The sequence below is a fragment of the Vombatus ursinus genome, unplaced genomic scaffold (assembly GCF_900497805.2).
Source record: "Vombatus ursinus unplaced genomic scaffold, bare-nosed wombat genome assembly UNPS02014832.1, whole genome shotgun sequence".
NCBI classification, from domain to species: Eukaryota; Metazoa; Chordata; class Mammalia; order Diprotodontia; family Vombatidae; genus Vombatus; species Vombatus ursinus.
This window is the reverse complement of record NW_020954610.1, coordinates 45,957,149-45,977,986: the sequence shown is the minus strand read 5'-3', so window position 1 is coordinate 45,977,986 and position 20,838 is coordinate 45,957,149. Positions and strand designations below refer to the sequence as shown.

General features: G+C 40.6%; 1 protein-coding gene across 2 annotated transcripts in view; it reads right to left on the bottom strand.

Moving 5' to 3' along the window:
• Positions 1–20,838, bottom strand: part of MYH11 (myosin heavy chain 11) — a 118,934-nt gene that overhangs the window by 17,701 nt on the left and 80,395 nt on the right. For both annotated transcript variants that reach the window (XM_027839264.1, XM_027839265.1), the window contains exons 18-31: positions 20,732–20,801; positions 20,416–20,576; positions 19,118–19,226; positions 18,632–18,763; positions 18,237–18,443; positions 15,979–16,116; positions 15,412–15,535; positions 13,339–13,510; positions 10,369–10,581; positions 9,698–9,842; positions 7,582–7,788; positions 4,607–4,711; positions 4,364–4,516; positions 3,764–4,012 (exon numbers count right to left, since the gene is read on the bottom strand). In XM_027839264.1, the coding sequence (XP_027695065.1) occupies positions 3,764–4,012; positions 4,364–4,516; positions 4,607–4,711; positions 7,582–7,788; positions 9,698–9,842; positions 10,369–10,581; positions 13,339–13,510; positions 15,412–15,535; positions 15,979–16,116; positions 18,237–18,443; positions 18,632–18,763; positions 19,118–19,226; positions 20,416–20,576; positions 20,732–20,801 (2,185 nt within the window). The remainder of the gene's footprint in view (positions 1–3,763; positions 4,013–4,363; positions 4,517–4,606; positions 4,712–7,581; positions 7,789–9,697; positions 9,843–10,368; positions 10,582–13,338; positions 13,511–15,411; positions 15,536–15,978; positions 16,117–18,236; positions 18,444–18,631; positions 18,764–19,117; positions 19,227–20,415; positions 20,577–20,731; positions 20,802–20,838) is intronic.

Sequence of the window (20,838 nt, the reverse complement as noted above, 5' to 3'; positions counted from 1 at the left end):
GACTGACAACAAGGAGAAGAGATAGCTAACAGAGGTGATAAAAGACTGAAACTGAAAAAATAAGCAGAATTGTAAAAACCACTAAATATAAAGGGAAGCACACTAATGTTCTTCAGTTTTCCCAGAAGGCATGCCTGTATTACCGAACAATAGGAGATATGTGCTCTGTATATGTGTGTATATCTGCAGAGCTAAGCAGTGAAAACATTGAGTTAAAGATCTGAAGAGTCTTAGCCTGACAGATTTGAACTCCACCTGGGCTTTTATAGTGTTTTGCAGTTTAAGAGGAGTGGAATAGTCAGAAATTCTCATATTTCTGCCTACGTAGGGCAGCTAGGTGGTGCAGTAGAGAGTGCTGGACCAGGAGTCAGGAAGCCCTGAGTTCAAATTTGATCTCAGACACTTACTAGCTGTATGACCCTGGGCAATTCACTGAACCCTGTTTGCCTCAGTTTCTTCAACTGTAAAATGGTGATAATGACAGCATTTACCTCCCAAGGTTGTTGATCCCAAGGATCAAATGAGATGATATTTGCAAAGTGCTTAGCACAATGCTTGACATGCAATAGTTTCCATATAAATTTTTATAATCTTTTTTCCTTTTCCCTTCTTCTTCCCTTCCCACTTGCTCTGTGACTACAGTGTGACCCATCTTGAGTTAAAAAATGGGTTTGTGAAACTCAAAATAATGGGTCCAAACTAAGAAATTATGGGGATAAGTATGAAATTCTATCTTTAGATTTAAAAAAAATCAACTTCCTGAGTTCAAAGTTGGAAAAATCATGGCTTAATGGCAATTCATATTTTTTATTGTTGTTGTTGTTTTTTGCTAGGCAATGGGGTTAAGTGATTTGCCCAGGGTCACACAGCTAGTGAGTGTTATGTGTCTGAGGCCACATTTGAACTCAGGTCCTCCTGACTCTAGGGGTGGTGCTCTATCCACTGCGCCACCTACCTACCCCAGCAATTCATATTTTTAAAAAAAGACTGAGGGATTTTAGTTGGCTACAAGTTCAATATGAGGTAACAGTGTAACATAGTTGAAAAAAAATTAGAGAATATACAGGGAGAGATAACAACCAAAATGATAATTCAAATGCAATCATATGATAAATGGTTAACAAAACTGGAGAAAATTAAGGAGGAAAAGATGTCTTCAAATATCTAAAGATACTTGTCAAATTGGCAAAGAAGATAAAATCCAGAAATAGTCAGTGTTGGATCAGCTGTGGGAAAATGGTTATACTAATACACTGTTAATAGAACTTTGAGTTCTATTCAACTGTTCTAAAAACAATTTGGAATTAAGGAAAAAAAAATCACAATTTCATAGTCTTAGATCCAGCAGTCCTAGAAATTACACCCCAAAGAGTCAAAGATAGAAAGAAAAGTCCTGTGTATGATAAAATATTCATAACAGCACTTTTTGTGGTAGCAAAAAAACAAACAAAAAACCTAACTGGGAAGAAAATGAGTGCCAATTGATTAGGGAATGATTGAACAAATTTTGGTGTATTCTGAGCCATAAAAATTGATGAATATTAGGAATTCAGAGTAACATGGAAAGACATATATGAATAGCTGCATAATAAAGAAAGCAGAATCAGGAGGACCATATACAAAATGACTATAGTGATGTAAACAAAAACAGCAATAATAGCAGGTGAACCCTAATCATTCTGGGTCCCAGAGAACAAAAGACAAGACACTTTTTTTTCCCCTTTCTGTAGAAAGGTGAAGGACAAGGGATTTGGAATTTTGCAATTGTCAGAAGCTTTTCCTTTGTTAGTTTTACTTAATTTTTTAAAAAATTTTTAATTAAATTTTTAAAATTAATTTATTTAATTACTTTTCTGTGTTACAAAGAAGGGGTCAATGTATTTGTTGGAAGATATATCCAGAAATGACTTTTTTATATTAAAAGGCATCAATAAAAACATGAAAAAGTAAGGGATTGGATTTAATTTTGAAAATAGAAGTTACAGGAAAATAGATTTTGGCTTAACAGAGAGAACTTTCTCATGAAACTATCTAGGAATGCAAGGTACCGGTGAAAAGTCCACAATGGATAAATGAGCAAAGGATCTGTTTTTACAGATAATTTTCAAAATAGGAAACAGAAATTATTAGTAATCACTTGAAAAATGCTCATCCTCGGTGATAGAGAGATGCAAATTAAGACAAATTTAAGGTGTCACCTCACACCAATTAAACAGGACAATAAAAAATAAGAACAATGTTGGTGAATTTGTGAAGACACAGGTACACTCATTCATTGCTGGTGGAATGGCAAATTTGTAGAATTTTTTGGCGAGTAATCTGGTAGGACACAGTAAACATTGCAAAAATAATCATATTCTTTGACCCCATTATTCCATTGTTAGGAATATATCTTGAAAGGTTTGTTGTTGTTGTTTTTTCAGTTGAAAAAGAGATGTCTGTATAGATTTTCATAGCAGCGCATTATGTGTAATCACAAAAACTGGAAGCAACCTAAATATCCAACAGGGGAAGAATTAATTACATGGTGATACATTCATGTAATAAGATGCTATAATATAATTAAAATTGATGGGTGTGAAGTATATAGAAATTTTTGGAAAATATCTATATGAAATAATGCCAAGTGAAAAAAGCAGAGCCAGAATGAAGTACACATGAACTACAACCATAAATGAGGAAAAGTCACTGAGAATGAATGGGCAAAAAACACAGATTCCTAATGAGGACCTTAGAGGGAGCAACGAAAAAAGTGTTATGATATTTTACATATTGAAATTAATTTAAATGTAAACACTAATAAAGTTTACTTGCTTGATGTTCAATGTTGATCTTTTAATTAAACATTTTAAAAAGTGGAATGTCCTCTGGAAGGCAGTAAATACCTATCCACTGAGGGTGAATGACACCCACCAGGTTGTAGAGTGAATTGAACTAAATATCTCTGAGGTCCCTTTTGATAACTCTAGAAATAACTAATCATCATAACAATGACCCTGAAGTTATTGAGAAAAAGTTAAACTATATTTAGTATATTCTGCTTAAGAAAGCAAGCAGAGGCAGCTAGGTGGTGTAGTGTATAGAGCTCCAGCCTGAGAGTCAGGAGGACCTGAGTTCAAATACGGCCTCAGATACTTGACAATTACTAGCTGTGTGATCCTGGGCAAGTCAATTAACCTTGACTGCCTCACCAAAAACTAAAAAAAGTATATAATAATTAAGAAAGCAAGGAATCTGTGCCTAACACATTTTAGGAAGATTTTATATCCAAAATGATTGAGATTAAAAAAATAATAATTTTTGTCCTTAAATCATTTAAAGTCATTTGGAATAGTATGTGTGTGTGAGTGTGTGTGTGTGTGTATGTGTGTATCATGTATGTGTGTACATATACATATCTACATATATGTTTATCTGTGCACGCGCTCGCACACACACACATATTCCTTGTCAATGCTGGATAAATTTAGCGGCCCAACAGTCAAACTGATCCCATTAACGATAGTCTCCCATACTGGTTTCCTTGCCAGGGGAGGTTCACTGTGAGGGTAGATCCCTCTTCACTTTCCACATCTGGTTTATACTTCATCGGGTTTAGCAGCCGACAGATCAAGATTGTTCTGTGACCAGAGGTTAGGTGGCAATTCTTCGAGGAGAAATGGGGAACAAAAATACCCAGAGGAACTTCAAATGCTAATTTGACTCACTTGACCATTTCCTATGTGAACCACCACAGGTAAGAGATCGTAAGAGCAGACTCTACCTGGTCAAACTTCTTTTGCTTCTTTTCCAAATTGGACACCAGTTGGCGCTGGTTGTCCAAGTCCACAACCAGGTCATCCAGCTCCTGCTGAAGCCTATTTTTAGTCTTTTCCAGTTTGTCATAAGATGCTGCCTTCTCCTCATACTGCTGGGTGAGGCCTTCAATCTCTTTCTGGAGCTTCTTCTTGCCCTCTTCAAGGCCCTCCACAGTGCTGGCGAAATCTTGCAGTTTCTTCTTTGAATCAGAGAGCTGAAATAAGAAAAAAATTCAGGTAAGAAGAAGGGTGTATTACTGTGTGCTGCTCAGTTCCCTGAAATGAGCCCACCTTGCGTCCTATCCTTGTAAACCAAGATTTCTCTTCTTCTTGAAGATATCCAGCCAGTAGGGAGAATAGAGTGGCTAATAATTAAACCAATGAACTAAACAACATGGTATAAATTCTCCATGGTCCACACTTTAGGGTCCTCTAGACCTAAAGATCTAGTAAGAATTCAGACTCATGAACTTAGCTGGGTCATGGATATAGTATAGATTCTTAGAACAAACTCTTCTGCCTCTTTCCAAATCCTGCCTGTCCCTTGACTGGGATCAAGATGGTACCTGTATGTTAAGAGTTGAGATGTGCCGCTCCAGGTTTTGCTTGGCTTCCATTTCCTCATCCAGTTGGTCTTGCAGGCTATTCCTCTCATCCTCCAGCTGGCGAAGTTTTGTAGACACATTCAGTTTCTGCCGTGTTTCTTCTTGAAGCAGCTCCTGTGAAAAGAATACAGCAAGTTTCCTTACCATGAAGATTTGTGTCTCAGCCCTGCTCCCATTTCCTAGGTGGTATGGCGTGATACTTACTTGAGTATCCTGAAGCTGGGATCCTAGGGATGCAACGTCTTTGGCCAATTTGATGGTCTTCCCCTCTGCCTCATTCAGCATCCCAGTGACACTCTCCACTTCATTCTAAGGTTCAATTACATGTAAAAGGAGAAGGGTTCACTGATTGATTCAGTTGACAACCCTCCCTCCCCATACACAAAATAACACTCTATTGGATGGAAAAGCTAAAATCTGTTATATCTTGGTATCAAATACTGAATTATTATCTGAGATCTCTAATCTCATCTAAGATTCAATTGCAGAGGAAGCCTCTATTGATTGGGACTTATAGAGAACCTCCTCTAACCAGAGCAGTCCAGCAAAATTAAAGATATAAAAAAATAAAAAGGGCTGATTTGAATGATGATGGGTTCACCTTTACAAAAGCTGGATGACGTCTTATTGGGTATATTTTAAAGAGGATTCTTTTTTTCAGGCACAGATGTATATGCCTTTGAGGTTCCTCTCAATTCTGAATTACTGTGATAAGTTGGTCTTAAGCACCTTACCAAGAGAGGCACAGGCAAAGAAGACTCTGTGTCTGATCCATTTCATTTCCATAAGATGGACACAGAGTGGACATTTACCATGGGATGAAAGACATGCCCTTCCCTTTGGAAGTATATTTACTAGAAGGAGTTTGCAGTTCCCTATTCCCATACTTATTTCTCCATCTATTTGGAGGTGCCTCAAGATGGGGAAGGTAGTGCTTTATACCCAATCCTTAGGACCCTAACCTGTCATAAATTGCCTTCTTCTCACCGTAGAGAAAACTGTATTCAAGATCTCTGCTGTTCTAGATTTTTGTAGTTCTAAGATAAACCATTTTAATCCCCTCCCTGAAATCCATCTTATTCACATTTGCACAGATAGTTTAAATTAATAGTCTGTACCCAGATAAGAAGTTGCTTTTATTATGATGATAAAATCAATCCTCTACAGAACACTTAGTCTGCAAAGCACAGAGGGAAAAACACCCTTCCCCTATCTCAAACAAATAAAATAGTAATAAGTTTTTCTATACTTCACTATTCATAGAACAGCTAAATCAGTGCAAATGAGTCAAATTCCTAAGAAGAGAAGGATGAAGGGAAAATGCAGTAATGGTCTTTAAGAATTATGAAATGGGTGGTAACACACTGTTCATTTCCACCAAGAGACCAAACTAAAGGAAATTGACTGATTTTGCAATAGTGGAGACTGAGGTTCGCTATAAAGAACTTTCTGGGAGAGCTGTGAGATTTCAGAATGGGCTATTTTGGGAGGCTGAGGGAAAGAGCTAAGAACTGAAGAAAAAAAAAATCCATCATCCCATTATGAGCTAAGTGCAGAGTTGCGTAAGATAGAAGCAGAGAATGCACAAGTATAAAACTGGGAGGACAACATTAGACAACAGTTCAAATGAAAAGGGCATGGGGGTGTCAGGGGACTGCAGGCTCACTACAAGTCTACAGAATGACAGAGCAGTCAAATCTAATGTGATGTTAGGATGCACTGATAATAAGACAGATTACAGAATAAGGGAAATTATAGACCCGCTGCATTCTGCCCTGGTCAGACCATACTCAGAGGGGTCTGTACAGTTCTGGCTGCCATATTTTAGGACAGAAAACTGATAAGTTGGAACATGTTCAAAGGAAAGCAAATAGTAGAATGAAGGGATTTCCAATTATTGCATAGGATTGGGTGAAGGAACTGGGGTACTTTATCTTGAGGAGTGAAGACTTGAGGGGTTGGGGATGAGGTGCAATAGCTATCTGCAAATATTTGAAGAGTCATAAAGCAGAACTGGAAACAACACAGAAGTTTCAGAGAAGTCGATAGAGGCTTCTTGTTAGGAAAAATATCCTAACAATCAGAGCTGTCCAAAAGTGCAATAAGCTCCCAGAGGAGACAATGAGTTCTCTAGCACTGAAAGTCTTGAAGCAGATGCTAGCTGATCAGTTAGAATAGTGTACAAGGAATTCCTGATCAGGAAGGAATTGTCCTAGATTCCCTCAGAGATTCCTTGCCAACTCTGAGATGATGTGGTGCTAGCTGGTATGGTAGATAGGGCACTGAGCCTAGAGTCAGGAAGACCTGAATTTAAATCCAGCCTCAGACCCTTACTAGCTATGTGACCCTGGGCAAGTCACTTTACCTCTGCCTCAGTTTCCTCAACTGTCAAATAAGGATAATAATAGCATCTACCTCCCAGGATTGTTGTGAGGATCCAATGAGATATTAAAATATCTTTTTTATTATTTTATTATTATATATTATATTAAATATTATAAGATGTTACACATAGTAAGCACTATATAAATGTCAGCTATTATTATTACCTCAATTTCCTCAACTGTAAAATGGGAGTTCTATAATCCCCTAGCAGGGATTAGAATAGTACCTATCTCCCAGGGTTATTATGAAGAACCAATTAGATAATATTCTTAAGGTGCTTAGCATAGTTCCTGGCACTTAATAGTCACTATACATTATTATGATGACCTCCGTCTCCTCAACTCTAAAAGGAGGATTATAACAGCACCTACCTTGTGAGGATCAGAAGAAATAATAATCGTAAAGCACTTAGCACAGTGTCTGGCACATAGTAAGCACTACATCAATGTTAGCTACTATTATTATTACCTCAGCTTCCTCATCTGTACAATGGGGATAATAATAGCACTTCCCTCCCTGGGTAAGGATCCCATGAAATAATAGTCATAAGGCATTTAGCACAGTGCTAGGCACTATATAAATGTTAGCTATTATTGCTATTGTGATGATGATGATGATGATGATGATGATGTAATTTTTATGACTAGTAAAAACTCAGAAGGTCTTTGCCAATCCCAAGATTTCAGCCGTTTCAGAAAGCTGAGGAAGTTAAAGAAGCCGCTGCTGGGACCCTACCTGTCTCTCTAGTCCCTAGTTATCTCCGCCCCTCCTCTGGGATGGGCTCCGGAACTCACCTGCAGCTTGTGGACTTTGTCATTGAGCTCTGCCCGAACCCGCTCCCCATCACTGTACTTAGACTGGAGGTCCTGCAGCTGCGCCTCCAGTTTCTTCTTCTTGTGTTCCACCTCTTGCTTCGCCTGGTTCAGGGACCTCAGCTCACTGGTCAGGTCTGCGTTGTCCTTCTCCAGAGTCTGTTTGTTCTTGTCCAAGTTGGCCTTAGCCTGTCCCAAGAGAAGAAGAGGAAAAACATGATGGCTAACCCAGCAATAGTGGCTGAGACCAAAGGCTGCAAAGGCTGCCTATGGAAGCAACGGAGTCTAATTGAATTCAATATTTATGAAGCACATACTGCATGCGTTTGTGGTGGGTGAGTGAAGAGATGAGTAAAAACATGGTCCTTGCCCTCCACGTGTTTATAACCTAATAAGAGGCTAAGACAAGTACACAGATAAAGGACAACTCCAAGTTGCCATCTATTATCACAGTCTCTGTAGGCCTCAGTTTTTTTTTAAAAAATAAAATAAATTAATTAAATTAAATAAAATAAAAGGGGAAAAATAATTCCTCTCTACCATTCTACCTAGTACAGACCAGGTTATGGAAAGACCCATAAGAAAGGTGAAAATTAAGTTGCTGGGGATGGGGGAGGAAGAGATGATGAAAAGAGCCCTGACCTAGGAGTCTAGGAATAATAGTAATTTGTGTTTATGTAGTTTGCAAGGTTTGCAAAATCCTTTAAATATATTATTTTATTTGAGCGTCACAACCCTGTAACAAAGATGTGATTGTTATAGGTGAGGAAACTGAGGCTGACTCAACCAGCATCACACATCTAAAGTCTGAGGTGGATCTCCAACTCAGATCTTCCCAACTCCAAGGCCACTCCATTAAATCACACCCACTCTCAAGATGGAATCTGGGTTTTAATCCTTGTTCTGTCACTAACTAGGTGTGTGTGATGGCAGACCCACTAAAGAGACAGAGCCATGTTATAAGAGAGATATCGGAACTTGACATCCAAAGACCTGGATTCAAATCTCAGCTCTGCAGCATGACTTGGGCAGGTCAGTCAACTAACCTCTCCAAGGCTAATTACTAGTCTCAGAGGTAGTGATACCCGCTCTGTTTACTTCACAGGGCTGTTCTGAGGATCATGTGAAAGAATGTTTGGGAAAATACTTAAAGAACTTTAAAGAGCCCTAGGACTCTGAGGTAGTAGTATTATTATCTTTAGCCTCTGTGTGCCTCACCTTCTCTCAGACACCTAGGTAGCACAGTGGATAAAGTGTTGGGCCTGGAGTCAGGAAGACCTGAATTCATATGTGGCCTCAGACACATATTAGCTGTGTGATCCTGGGCAAGTCACTTCTGTTCTGCCTCAGTTTCCTCATCAGTAAGGTGGGGGATAATAACATCACCCACCTTGCAGAGTTGTTGTGAGGATCAAATGAGATAGGTAAAGCACAGTGCCTGGCACATAGTAGGCTCTGTATAAATGCTAGCTGTCATTATGATGATGATGATGATGATGATGGACAATGTCAAAGATAGAACCCTATATTCAGAGTGAGAAAGATCCAAATTCAAATCCTACCTCATATTAACGCTGATTGCCTCACCAAAAAAAAAAGCAAAAAAAAAAAATAGTAGGGGCAGCTAGGTGGCATAGTGGATAGAGCTCCAGCCTTGGAGTCAGGAGGACCTGAGTTCAAAACCGACCTCAGACACTTGACACTTAGTAGCTGTGTGACCCTGGGCAAGTCACTTAACCCCAATTGCCTCACCAAAAAAAAAAAATTATCCTACCTCATGAACTTAATAGCTATGTGACTCTGGGCAAGTCATCAGTTTCCTCATCTGTTAAATGTGGATAAATGAGATACATGAGGATCAAATGAGATAATACATTGTAAAGGGCTCTGCAAACTTTGTATAAATATTAACTATTATTATGATTTCTGTCAAATAAAAGGAGGGCAAATAACTCATCTCCACCTACCTATCTCCCTACCGCACAGAGCTGTTGTTTGACAGACCCAATGAAATAAGAGCAAGAGACCTGGAAAGGGCTCATTCCCGCCCTACTAAGCTGCCTTCCTTCCTGACGCTCCCACAGCACGCTGGGTTTACCCTCTTGAACTGCTCCAGTTGCTCTGTGAGCTCTTCTACGGCCTGTGTGTGCTTCTGTCTCATCTCTTGGACCTGGGCTTCGTGAGTCCGGGTCTCCTCATCAAGAGCCTTCTTCAATACTGTCACTTCTTGTTCCCGCTTGGCTCTGAATAGGAACAAAAACACGAGAGCCGTTTGAACCGGGAGAGAGGAATGAAGGGCATGGAGAGGGACGTGCTGCTTCCTCCTTGATGGATTATCCATTATGACCAGTCTATAATCTCAAACCAGCTTCCCTTTGTGGTCTTGTATTTGCTTGTGTGTGTGTGTGTGTGTGTGTGTGTGTTCTGGAAAGATGACATAATTTTAATATCAGCCTAATCAAAACATAATCCAGAAGGCAGGCATTCACCATAAACCATGGCATGCAAGGCCACCAAACCCAACCCAACTCACTATTGAGGTGGTTGAGATAACCATTGTCCTTTGTTGTTTTAGCTATGTTACTGGTCTCCCTCTCCATTCATGTGGATAAGTGGGAGTTGAATTTTAAATACCACTATTTAAGTAAAAAAACACATTTTTTTTTTTAAAAAGAGGCCCAAGTGGCTATTGTGGGAGAGGGTGTGGGTGGGAATTTGAGGGGCTATTGATTCCCTGGGACATGGAACAGATGAGACAGATTTCTGTACCTGAGTTCCTGCTGTGTGGCTGTGCTGTCCAAGGTGTCCTCTAACTCTGTCTTCAATGCCTCCAGCTCTTCCCCCAGGTCTCTTTTCTGTTTCTCCGCCTTATTCCTTGCTGCCCTTTCTGAGTCCAGATCTTCTTGGAGGTCAGAGATATGGCCCTCTAACTCTCTTATCTTCTTCAAGGCATTGTTTTTCTGAGCAATTTCATCATCGAGCCTGTGAGGAGGAAGTCATCATGGTCTATACCAAAGGGCTTGCTTATACCTTATCTCTATGGTGATGCTACAAGAAACTTTTTTCTAGGACCAGATGCTCTCATTCCCCCTGATATCAGCAATGTTCCTTCTGCACCCTCCTATTATCATGGACACAAGTCCCAGAGCCTGAGAGAAAGTGGGTTGAAGAAAAGTGAGACAACCCATTGTACCATTCCACTCCTACTACTTTGGGTTTGGTTTTTAATGTAACTTTCATTTTCAACTAGATCCCTACCCTTATTCTACCCAGTGAATCACTGTTTGTAACGATTAAAAAGAAATGTGTGGTGGAGGGGTTTGGTCGTGACCTGTGATTTCACCGAGTCTTAATGTAGAAATTTCCTTCAGTGATCCATATTACTATCTCGTATGTAATTTCATAGTCTTTTTTTTTCCTTTAAGGCAATTGGGGTTAAGTGACTTGCCCAGGGTCACACAGCAGGTAAGTGTCAAGTGTTGGTATGAGGCCGGATTTGAACTCGGGTCCTCCTGACTTCAGGGCCAGTGCTCTATCCACTGCGCCACCTAGCTGCCCCATAACTTTATAGTCTTAAGAGAGTTGTCTGAGGCAGTGAGAAGTTAAGCGATTTGCCCATGCTAGTATGTCTCAGAAGTAAGACTTGAACCCAGGTTTTCCTAATTCCAAAACCAGCCATCTCTCCACTATATCGCCCTTCTTCTAGTCCTTTACTGGCACCAAATTAATTTATTCAGCAATCACAGATCATCTACACATGTGCAAAGCATTAGTAGGTGGTATGGGCAATACAGAAAAAAATGTCTAAGGTCTGGTTCCTGCCCTCAGAAGCCTGGAAGGAGCTTACAGTCGAGTAGGAAAATAAACTATGTACACAAATAACTATTAACAGAGAGCAGTATGTAATAAGTACCACATGAATGGTACAAAGAGTTATATAAACTCAAAGGAGGTAGGGATCACTTCTGGCTGGGTTGAACAGAAATGGTTTCAAGGAGGGAAGGATATTTAGACTAGGTCTTAAAAGATGGATAAGATTTCACTGGAAGCAGGTGATGTGGGAGTGAAGAAAAGGCATTGGAGGATTGAGGCTAGGTTTGGAAGCAGGAAAAGGCAAGGCACATTTTGAAAATGACAAGTAGTCCAGTTTCACTGAAGGCAAAATAGAATTTATATAGGAAAATAATAGGGGATAAAGCTGGAAATTTGTTAGAGCCAGGCTTTAGAAGATCTTTAAGGAGTTTGAACTTCATTTAGGGGAGAGTAAGGAGATATCAAAGGTTTTTAAGCTAGGGAATCATTATGGTATTTAGATCAATCTGGAAGTGGTTTTTTAGGATAGACTGGAAGGGAAGGAGATATTAGTTAAGAGAGTGAAAGCCATAGTCCAGGTATGAAGCTGAAAGGGTGTCAGTAAGGCTGGTCATGGTAGTGAGAATGGTTCCTTCCCTGTAAGATATTTTGCAGAAGGAATGAACAGAGCTCAGTGACAGGTGTGGGGGGTGAGGAAAGGGAGGCAGGTAGTGACAATGTCCAAGAAGAGGAATCAAAGCTAGCTGAAACTTCAAAGCTGAGAAGAATATTGGTATCCTAGGCAAAAACCTCCCTACTTCTTTTTAATTCTGTTACAGTGATTTACTTGGTAGAAGAAGGGTAGGGATCTAGTTGAAAGTGAAAGTTACATTAAAAACAAAAGACATTAATTTTTTTCAAATAAGGAAAAAAAGAAAATGTTGAGCAAGCAGTTGGAATTGTGGGCCTGGACCTTGGTGGGGAAGTCAGGGTTGGAGATATAGATATAGCAGTCAGTCTGTCACAAAAATTTCCCACTTAAAGTTGTGAGGGGATAAGATCACTGAGGGGTCGGGGGGCATAGAAAGACAAGAGAAGAAAGCCCAGGAAATAACACATGGGGAGTTTGAGAAATAACACATGGGGAGTATTGGAAATAACAACAACAATGACAATAGCAAGTTTTTCTATAGGGCTTTTAGGTTTACAGAGCGCTTGACATATGTATCTCATTTGGCCCTCACAACAAACACTGTGAGGTCCACGCTATTGTTATCCTCACGTTATCGATGAGGAAACTGAGGTAGACAGAGATCAAGTGACTTGCTCAGGGTCACACAGCTAATAAGTGTATGAGGCCAGATCTGAACTTAGGTCTTCTTGACTCCAGGTTCAGTGCTCTATTCACTGTGTGACCATACCTAATGAAATCTACAGCTTGGTGCTTTATGATTGATTTTACTGGGGCAGGGGTGGGGTGGGGAGGGAATACAGAGTGTCCCAAAAGTCTGAGTGCAGTTTTAAGCTTTGTTAGGATAAACTATGTACACAAATAACTATTAACATAAAGCAGTATGTAGTAAGTACCACATGAACAGTACAAAGGGCTATGGTAACTCAGAGGAGGGAGGGATCACTTCTGGTTCGGTTGAACAGAAAGGGTTTCAGGGAAGAAAGGATATTTAAACTAAGTCTTAAAGGATAGATAGGATTTCAATGGAAGGAGGTGGTTTGGGAGTGAAGAGAAGGCACTAGAGGATTCCAGATAGAGGAAATAGCGTTGAGGACAGGTTTGGAAGCAGGAAAGGGCAAGGTGCATTTTGTTGGCTTAAAAACGCACTAAGACTTTTGGGACACCCTATAGTATCGACACCCCCCAAGGTATTCTAAAATTCTAAAATTACACTTGGGCTACCCCAGCAAGCAGAGAGAGTCAGTCCCACTTACCTGGCCAGAGCTGCTTGGAGTTCCTCTTCTTTCTTGGCCAGCTGCATTTTCAGCTCAGCAATCTGGGCCTGGAGGTCAGCAATCTGTTCATGCAGGTCACTCGCTTCTCCGTCTAGCTTCCTCTTCATCTTCTCCAGCTCCTGTCTACTCTTCTCTTCCTTCTTTAGACGTACTAAGAAAAAGGCAAGCATCTCTTGAAATGGAAGAAAACAGCTCGAGGGACACTTGGGGAATGAGCCTCTGAACTTGGACGAAAGGTTACTGAGCGAAAAAGTCAGACTCAAGAGAACCATAGACACAGTGATGACAAGCACCTAAACCATGACAGCAAAAGTCAGCTGAACTATGATAAACTGTAAGGAACAACCTGGGCAAGATCTATAGGGCGAGAGAGAGAGGCGAGATCTAGAGATGTAGAAAGCACAAAGTGCTTTCGGAGATGGCATCTATGTCAGCAGGCCTGGTTTAAATTTTTGATTGTTACAAAAAATAGTTCAGTGGTGGATAGGAGCAGGGTTAAAGAGTCATGCTATAGTAATGAAAACAAAAGGAAACAATAACACTATTTTTAAAAGATAAGAAAATGAACCTCTGCTGAATGCACTTAAAATTGAGATAATCAGGAAAATGATACCTAGTAATTCCCACTGTCCAAATAACTTTTTGATGTATGCAAAATAAATAATATTAAGAAAACCTCATATTAATGTATTAGTTTGTTGGGTACAAAGCATTTCCCTCACAGCAGCTTTGGGAGAGGAATCCAGGGGTGTGGTAGAGCCAGCTTGAACTGGCTGGCAAGACCCAATTGTTAAATTTTCATTGTGAGCATTTACACTTGGGAAATTGGCCAGCTACAAATCGGGGCTTGATTCAGTCTTTTGTTGCATCATCTGAACTTAAGAAAGTGATGGAGAATATGTAAACAATGCAGATTAAACTTAAAAGTGTATCAAGCACATGCACACACACACATTTTTTAAGGACAGCTAATTGTTAAACATTTATCAGTACACCATTGGGTATATTATTTCTATTCAAGATTCTCCTCCTATATCCCTATACCTTAGGTCATTAGGGGGAAAGGGGAAGGGAATAAGCATTTCTCTCTCTCTCTTTCTCTCTTTTTTTTTTTTTTTTTTTAGGCAATTGGGGTTAAGTGGCTTGCCCAGGGTCACACAGCTTGTAAGTGTCAAGTGTTTGGTCTGAGGCTGGATTTGAACTCAGGTCCTCCTGACTTCAGGGCCGGTGCTCTATCCACTGTGCCACCCAGCTGCCTGGGGAATAAGCATTTCTATAGCACCTACTACGTGTCAGGCACTTGGCCAAATGCCTTTTACAAATATTACCTCATTTGATCCTCACAACAACCCTGGGAGGTAGGTGCTATTATCATCCTCATTTTGCAGCTGAGGAAATAATAATAATGATAGCATTTATATGGCACTTATTACATCAGCCACTTGACTAAGTACTTTATAATTATTATTTCATCTGGTACTCACAACCTCGGGAAGTAGGTGCTATTATTATCCTTATTTACAGTTGAAGAACTAGGCTAAACAGAGGCTAAGTGACTTGCCCAGGATCACACGCCACTAAGTGTCTGAAGCTGGATTTGCGCTCAGGTCTCTTTGATTCCAGACCCAGTGCTCTATCCATTGTGCTACCAGCTTCTTCTAATTATTAATAAATTATTAATAGAGACTATTTTGTACTAACTTCCCTCCTTCTATTGAGGGCTTTACTTATCCTTCATCATACTTTTGGCACAGGGCAGATTATGACTGATTCTCTTAAAGCATAGCTCCAATCTAACATTGTCATGCTTCCTTTTCTAATTTTCATGTTTTTTTAAATTTTTTTTAAAATAAATTCAGATGGGGCAGTTAGGTGGCACAGTGGTTAGAGTTCTGGCCTTGGAATCAAGAGGACCTGAGTTCAAATATGTCCTCAGACACTTGACACGTACTAGCTGTGTGACCCTGGGCAAGTCATTTAACCTCGACTGCCTCACCAAAAAGAGGAAAAAAAAAAAATTCAGTTGTAAGTCTCTCTGGCTAGTGCATTTACCTTCCAGTTCTGAAATCATAGATTCATGTTTGTTCTTTAACTTTGTAAGGTTCTTTGCTTTTTCTTCCTCTTCTGCCAGATTTGTCGTTAAATCACTTATCCTTTCTTCGAGGAGTTTTCTTTCCTTTTGTGAAAACAAGAAATATTTTTTCCTTATTGTAAAAAAAGCATTGCAGGAGTTTCCAGGTAGCAACTAAAAGATAGAATATATTCCAGGCAAAAGTAATCTAGGATGAGGGGGAGATCACCATAATTTTAATATAGTTAAGGAGAATGGGCTAAGTCCTCAGAGTGCTAAAGAGCTCTCTCTCTCTCTGTCTCTCTCTTCTCTCTCCTTTCTTTCCCCCCGAACTCCTACATGTAAACAAGACATGAAAAATTTAAAACCAGCAAAAAAGATATCAAAAAAATGTTTTAAAGTAGGTCTTATATAGTTTTAAAAGGCCTGAAACACAGGTATTTAAAATTCCTGGAACAATCTAGCCACATCTTGAAGGAAAGAGACAACATTTCAGGTCCACGTCAGTAACCCTGAACTTCTTAAGCCAATAAGCTTAATCCACTCACTTTGGTTAATTTGTTGTTTTGATCATCCATGACCAGGATGTCATCCTCCATTTTCTTGATTTTCGCCTCGGCTGTGACTTTCTCAAGCTGTAATTTTTGCCTTGCGGCTTCTTCTTCCTCTAACTGTTCCTCAAGGTCCTTTATTGGGGGCAAATAAATAATCACAGTCACAGAATCTCAGACTAGCAATGGTCCAACATTCAATAAGCCTAGAACCCCTTCTACAAAGCTGGCCCCTTCCTCCCTTTCTAGGCCTCCTGTACCTTACTCCTCTCCACACACTCCAAGATCTGGTTCACACTGGCTTCTTTGCTGTTCTACCCACAGCACACTCCATCCCCCAGCGCCATGTCTTAGCGCTGGGCTGTCTTCCACGACTTAGATACTATGCCTTCTCACCACTGCATGGCTTCCTCCAAGGCTCATTTTAAATACAGCTTTCTTCCCCCTGCTGCTAGTGCCTTCTCCCTTAGATTCTTCCATCTATTCTGTATGCATCTTATAAGTACCTCGTCATTTCCATGTTGTCCCGCTCATTAAAACATGAGCTGACAAAGGGCAGGGATTGTTTTTGCCCTAGTACTGTGCGATGCCAGCACTTGGCATAGTGCTTGGCACATAGTAAGTGCTTAATAAATACTTGTTAACTGACTGATCATCTGAAAGCAGCATAGCTGGAAAGAGGTATAGAGGACCAACATGCTACATTTACATAGGAGAAACTGAGGCCCAGAAAGAAAAAGTGATTGGTGTGAGATTGCTCAACCATTAAGGGACTAAAACCTAAGTTTCCTGAAGCAGAGAGAATTAGAGAATTCTGAGGTAGGCAAGAAAGAGGGGCCAGATCTAGAGCCAGTACTAAGGGCAGACAAGGCAAAAAGTCTCCCTAGGGATATTATAAAGATGCAACAAGGGACTCTTCTTCCCCACCCCATTACTTTTTATAAATGCCTATAGTTTTAATACCAGAAAACTTGACTTTCTATGGCATGTAGCTTTTTTTAATGACAAATCAAAGATGACTGCATTGTTGTTCAGTCATTTTCAGTTGTTTTTCAACTCTTCATGACCTCATTTGGGGTTTTCTTGGCAAAGATACTGGAGTGATTTGCCATTTCCTTCTCCATTTTACAGATAAGCAAACCGAGGCAAACAGGGTTAAGTGACTTGCTCAGGGTCTCACAGCTCGTGAGTGTCTGAGGCTGAATTTGAACTCATGAAGATGGATCTTTGTGACTCTAGGCCAGCACTCTATCCACTGAGCCACGTAGAGTACATTACAATAGCATATAAAAACTTCCAGTAGGCAGTAGCCTACAAGGGCGACAATTATTAATCCCAGTATAGAACTCTCAGATGCCTTTTGGAGGGTCTGGCAGGATCAGAAGGGCTCCCAGGGGCTCTAGGACCTCTTTGGTTAGAACCAAGAAGGTATTGCTGCTGAAAATTCTCCATGGAGTGTATAGGCTTTGATTCAATTCAACACCACACCTGTCTTAAGTGTCTACATGCAAAGCTCTGTGATAGGGTGTAAGAGTAAAAAGAAGAAATGAAGCAGCTTGCAAAGAACTTACATTCTACCGGAATCTGTGATGGCATCTTTCATTCTTTCTGTCTCTGTCTCTCTCCCCCTTCCTTCTCTCATTCCTCTCTTCCACTATCTCTTTTTTCTCTCATTTTTCTCCTTTCCTCCTTCTTTCTCTCTCTTTTCTCTCCTCTTTTACCCTCTCTCCCCTTCCTTTTCTTGCCTTTTCTATTTCCTTTCTATTTCTTTTTTCTCTTTTCCCTTCCCTCCTACCCACTCCTCTCTTCTGTCTCTCTCCTCCCTCCCTTTTTCACTCCTCTCTCCCACTCTGTTTCTTTTCTCTCCTCTCTCTTCTCACTTCTCTCATAAGAAACATGTTTTATATTATAGGATCACAGTCATAGATTCATACCTTTAGAACACAAAGGGACCTTACAGATCATTTAGTCCAACCCTCTCATTTATAGACAAGAAATCTGAGAGACAGAGAGTTTATGTGACTTGTCCCAAGTCACATAAGTCAGGATTTGAACTCTGGTCCCATGATTCCAAAATCCATTGCTCACTCCACTCTACCATATTGATCTAGAGTTGGAAGGGACCTTAGAAGTCATTTAGCGCAACCCTCTTATTTTACAGCCGAGGAAACTGAGAACTAGAGAGACTAAGTGGCTGGAATTCAAACTCGGGTCCAGAAACTCTAAATTGAGCCATCTTTCCCCTGCACCCTTACCAGCATCTGCTGCGCCATCTTCTTCTTCTCGGCCTGCAGCTGCTGGCCCCTGTCCTCCTCTTCCTCCAGGCGGGCCTCCATCTCATGCAGGATCTCCTCCAGCTCCTGCTTCTTGGCCGCCAGTCGCACCCGCATTTCCTCCGCTTCCGCATACAGTTCAGTCTCGGCTTGGAGCTGTTCCTGAAGGAGGTTCTTCTCCTCGGACAACTGGGCAAATGAGAAAGGGTTCCCAAGGTTATGGCACAGGCTCTCCATTCCCTCCTCCCTCTCACCAATGAGTGCTGACTTTACTGTAGATGAATGGCTATCCCATGCCCTGGCCCTTCTCCTCCAGGTATCCCAACCTATTCTGAGATATGCCTTTGCTGTGGATTTTTGAAAGCTTTTGATGGTACCTGAGTGTGCTTCTGTTCTAGCTCCTTGAGTTCACTCTCTGCTTTCTGTTGTTTCTCCTTGATCTTCTGGAGCTCATCTTCCTTTGCCTGCATTTCTTCTTCTTGGCGAGTCACTTGGAGCAGTGGTTTCACCTAGAGTAGGGATTTTACTTCTGTTAGGTATCTGGTTAGTGATGCACAATGAGGGAGTTATATTAAATGGCTCTGTCCCAGGCATTGGACTAAATGAAGAGAGGATTCCCTAAACTAGAATCATGTTAAATGTGTCTGCTTGGTTGAAAACAATTAAAAATGACCTCCACCTCAAATTGGAGGCCTTGTAAGAGATATTGGAGGCTAAGGGTGGGGAGAAAGGAGAATAAAAAGGTGGGGTCAAGCTGGCCCTGTCAATGTTCAGGAAAGGAAGGTGTCACTGCTCCAAGCTCAGTTGAAGTCAGGAATAGCCTTAATGACATCAAATTGGCAGGAAGAAAGAAGCCTACTCACTTTGGTGAACAGTCTCCACCACTGCCAATTCCTTAGCTTGAGGTAGGCGGCACAGTTTCTCTGGATGACTTTCATGGCAGTGAGCTGCTGCTGCCTCTTGGCAAAAGCTCTGCAAACAAAGGCAGTGATAGACTGAGGAAAGACCATCTCTGAGAATGGAGAATCCAGAAATATCTGTTTTCTTAAAATAGAATGACTTGATCTGCGCTACACCAATCTCTGCCTTGGCCTCCAATATCCTACCCAGCATACTTTTTCTACATTCTTCTGACTGCATCATTTTTCTCTGTCTCTGCAAATTGTGACTTCAGATGGAAATTACCCTAGAAGTAGGGACCAGGTTTTTTTTAGTTTAGTTTGTTTAGTAAGAAAAAAATTAAAACCATATAGAAACAATGGGCCACACCATCATGGACACTATATAGTTCATATTTTGTATTCTATAGAAGCTTGGGATTTCAAGACAAAGAGCTGGTTCTGGCCACCAACCTAGCTTAGGTAAGTAGGAGGTGAGAAGTGGCCCAGTCACTAGGGAGGCAGGGTCTCCATAAAAACACATTGTCTCAAAGCTATGACCTTGGAACACAAAGCTTTGAATTATGGGACACCATCAACTAACCAGAAGAATGCCATTGCCGTTGCTGGTGTATCAACCTCTACAACTGTGTTTTTTGAAAGAAGAAATATTCTGCTCTCTTTCACGCTATAAATTGGGAATATCTAAGTGGAGACCAGTCACTTTCCCACCATTTTCCCATCAGAGGGCTATGAGGCAAAGTGAATGATTTCTCTCATTCTTGAATGGTCACCATCTTGATGAACTCTACAGCATGGGGGTGATAGAGTAGCCCTAGCATCTTTTATTGGACTTTAGGAATGAAGTCATTTGGATGGGGATGGAAGCACAGCTAAGAGGTATACCTCATAAGACTAGTTTTTGGGGCAGACTTACACACCCTCTATGCAGTTGATAATCCACTAGCATGAATCTTTCCCTCTACCACTGCTCCCCAAATACAGGAATTGGCCAGACCTAGCATACCTTAACTATATAAACACTTGATCAATGCTTTTAGACTTCTTCTTGGTCAAAAGACTCAGCTATCTAAGGCCATAACTAGTCCTCCATAGCCCACAAAGTAGACGGAGCACCCATTTTTCTAAATTGCAAGTTTGTGACCCACTATTTTGTCATCCTTCATATAAAACATGAAATTCAAAATGAAAGACATTTATGGGATTGCATTCTAGGGGTACAGGGAAGGAGGAAAGGTTGAGATATTGAAAAACATCTTTACTTTCTTGCCAGATAACCCCGACTCATTGCTTGGAATGCCATGATGACATCTGTGATCTTCAAGTCTCTCTCCTCTTCCAGATGAGCTAGGACACCAGTTCTAAAGAAGATTTTACTTTGCCCAATTCTGTACAAGTTGGGATCAAGTTCTAGTGCTTTAATCTATGGAGGGAGGAGGAAAAACATTCTTATTTCCAACAAGAGGTTGAGTGAACAAAAACACAAGTGTCTTCTTCAAGGGTCTTAATATAGGAGTAGTTCATTGCTGAAGGACCAAAGGTCTAGATGCGCAATGTATGGGCAAGGCCTATACTTACCATGAGGATACAAGCCTGCTTCCCATCCATGAATCCTTTAGGAATGGCATTTGCTGCCAAGATCTCATAGCTGGAAATAAATGACAGAAGTCACTTGGGGCTGTTTC